At 32.3% G+C, this 2,938-nt stretch overlaps 1 protein-coding gene across 1 annotated transcript in view; it reads right to left on the bottom strand.

Moving 5' to 3' along the window:
• Positions 1–298: 298 nt before the first annotated feature.
• The window catches only part of LOC103603793 (isoprenoid synthase domain-containing protein-like), a gene marked incomplete at its 3' end in the record, with an annotated part of 87,411 nt that continues 84,771 nt past the window's right edge, over positions 299–2,938 (bottom strand). The window contains exons 4-5 of the mRNA XM_008588371.1: positions 818–910; positions 299–391 (exon numbers count right to left, since the gene is read on the bottom strand). Coding sequence (XP_008586593.1) covers positions 299–391; positions 818–910 — 186 coding nt within the window. The remainder of the gene's footprint in view (positions 392–817; positions 911–2,938) is intronic.

Genomic DNA, 2,938 nt, shown 5'->3' with positions numbered 1-2,938 from the left:
TTAGCCACATGTTTTGCAATTTTAATGGAGAAAAAGAAATGAAATTAGTTGCTAGGTTGAATTAGTTTTCCAGACCTGTCAGTTCAATCACATGGTTGCAGTAATAAAGGAGGGTGGTCACAGAAGTCAGAGCAAGTAAGCAAGCCCAGGAATCCACAAAGAAAAGAAGAGTTTTTTCTTCTGAGTTTGGGTCAATGCTCTCAATTGAATGAAATTTTGTTAAACAGAAACACTGAGTTACAAGGAAGGAAGCACAAGTTTGATAGGAAAAAAAAAAAATCTGCATTAATTCACTTACTGAAACAACAACAACAGGATACAGAATGGAAAGATTACTCTCTTCAAGCATACTCAGTAACTTCTGGGTTTCTTGAAAATCAGTGGTCATAACCTGAAAGACCAGAAATATAATGTGAAAAAAAGTTATTAAATCATTTAAAATTTGAAAAGAAAAATGGAGTTTACACAACATTCAAAATATTTATCAAGCTTAATTTTTAAACTATGAACAATTTAAGAGGATAACCATAAGGTTAAACATTAAAATTTAAATTGTTCATTAATTCAAACATGTGTCTTACTATCAGGTACAAAACAGAAAATATTATCTAAAGAAACATCACCCTCTTCTCATTACAGGAATTAGCTTGTTAGAAAGTGTTTTTTCCCTATTTCAAAAGACAAAAAATAAAATTTCTGAATAATATTAAATAGCACAAGTCATCTATCAAAATCTTATATTCAAATATTTAAGAATCAAGATAAATTAGTTTGTTCAGATCCTCAAGTGCTTTCAGTCATGGAATCTACTACTTACATTCACACAAACGAAACTGTAGCATTGCTCTAAGATGATTTGCTGAAGATCTCTGCCAGCAGGACACAGAACTCCTGATGTGACTTTTACATGCTAGGAGAAAAAAATACATAGGAAAACAAGACTTTACAAACTAGATAGAAAGACCAAACATAAACACAAACAATTCTGTTACAAAGGAGCACATAATTGCTACAGAAGAGGCACATAAAGCCAAGGGCCACATATGAAAGTAAATTAACCCAGGCTGAAGTTTATCAGGCTACCGAGAAACAGACATTTGAACTAGGCCAGGAATAATGAATATTATTTGAGCCAACAAAGGAATAGTAAATTGTTTAAGATAGAAAACAATGTAGAAAGTACACAGAATATATTCAGGAACAGGCCAAGTAGTCTGGTTTATCTTATGCAAAGAATGTATTGCAGAGGACGTTGAAGGACTAAAATAGAAAGGTTGATTAGACAGCGGATGGTTATAGGAATCTGGAAGCACATTACATACAACAGTTACAAAGAATAAATTTCACTAAACCTGGAATGACTAGAAGCAGGAAAAACAGTAAGAAATCATCACAACAATACAAGTGAGAAATAAGACTTGAACTAAGGCAATAATCGTAAGAGAGGGAAGGGACACTGTCAAAGAGCTTATTACAAGAGGTAGTCCCAGACTAGATTTAGAAGGATAGTACATACATTACACAAACTTTCCTTGTAAGATTTTTATTCCGTATAGCTTAATATTCTAATTAGCTTTTTCTATTATAACAATATGAACAAAACCTTAAGAATTACTAGACAAATATCTGTTATAACTCTGCTATAATATTTTTACAGGAATTCATCTCTCCGTGATTCATTCTGACATTACACTTATAATACTTTACATTTTGTAGTCTTAAAATACAATGTTGTTCCTAAGTGAAACATCAAACTCTGTACCCTAAAAGTTATTTATTCAGTAGCTTAATTTTACATAATTTTGACAAAATATTGGAGAATGAGAAAGAAGGAAAGGTTTTAAGGTCTTATCCTGGCTATAGAAATTAGTCAGCTCAGAAATTTTAAAAAAGTTTATTTCAGCACAATGGCCAAAGAGAACACCACTACAAAAAAATAAAATCCAAAAAACTACCATAGTCATCAGCTATGTATTAACACTACAATAAAAAAGAAATCAGTTTCCTTACTGCGATGTCAACTCTGATCAAGGAGACAATTTTCCAAGGCTTTCTCGTGTATCTGAACATTTTCAAATGCATTAACAACTAATCTGCTCCAGACTATCTATTCAAGGATGTTTGCATAACAAGCAGACTTGCAAACATAGATATGTCTCTTCCTAGAGCAGATTTACTTATTTTCCAGAAAGTAAAGATAGAAACATCTCTCTCCCTGGAGCAGATCTGCATGACATACCAGGATAATAAAGATCATGTCTCTCTCAAGAGGGGAGGAGGGGAGGATGGGCTGATGAGCCTATATAAGGCCAGGGTTCCCTAATATCAAGCTTCTTTTTCAATGCACCCCGATGCCTGGTACCTACTAACCCTAATTGCATCTCTCTATGAGAATCACAATTTAGAAAACCAGTGCTACATTGTTATTCCTGCTACTGCTATAGTTGTGAGTAATAAATTGTCTTTTCTCTGATCCTGGAGTCTCAAGATCTATGATATCTCAGATCCTGCCAAGTTTCTGACCTGAAAGATATGAAATAAGGCAACCACACCATCAGATCTTAACTTCAAGAAATGTGTGTGAGTGAATTCTGAATTCAGAAAAACACACTTTAAAATTTCTTTTTGCATATGTATAAATGAGTCTACAATGAGAACATAAGGAATATTCTGATTTAAACCTTTAAGTATTAAAAAATAGATAAAATTCTTGGGGACCAGGTTTGGAATCCTTGAGGAAAGCAACATTCATGTTTCTCCAATAGCAAATGCTCAACAAATAGTTTTTCTTTTTTGTTTAACTTTGCAACAGTTTTTGTTTGCTTTAAAGAAAAAAGATCTTGTGTCAAAAAAAATGATATATGTTCTTAAAATTACCAATGTGGAAAATTTTTTTAAAAAGTAAAAAAAAAAAAAAAAAAAAAAAAAAAAAAAAACC

The sequence above is a fragment of the Galeopterus variegatus genome, unplaced genomic scaffold (assembly GCF_000696425.1).
Source record: "Galeopterus variegatus unplaced genomic scaffold, G_variegatus-3.0.2 Scaffold4793, whole genome shotgun sequence".
Classification (NCBI taxonomy): domain Eukaryota; kingdom Metazoa; phylum Chordata; class Mammalia; order Dermoptera; family Cynocephalidae; genus Galeopterus; species Galeopterus variegatus.
Note: the sequence above shows the minus strand (reverse complement) of the source record. Positions and strands in the feature narration are given on the sequence as shown.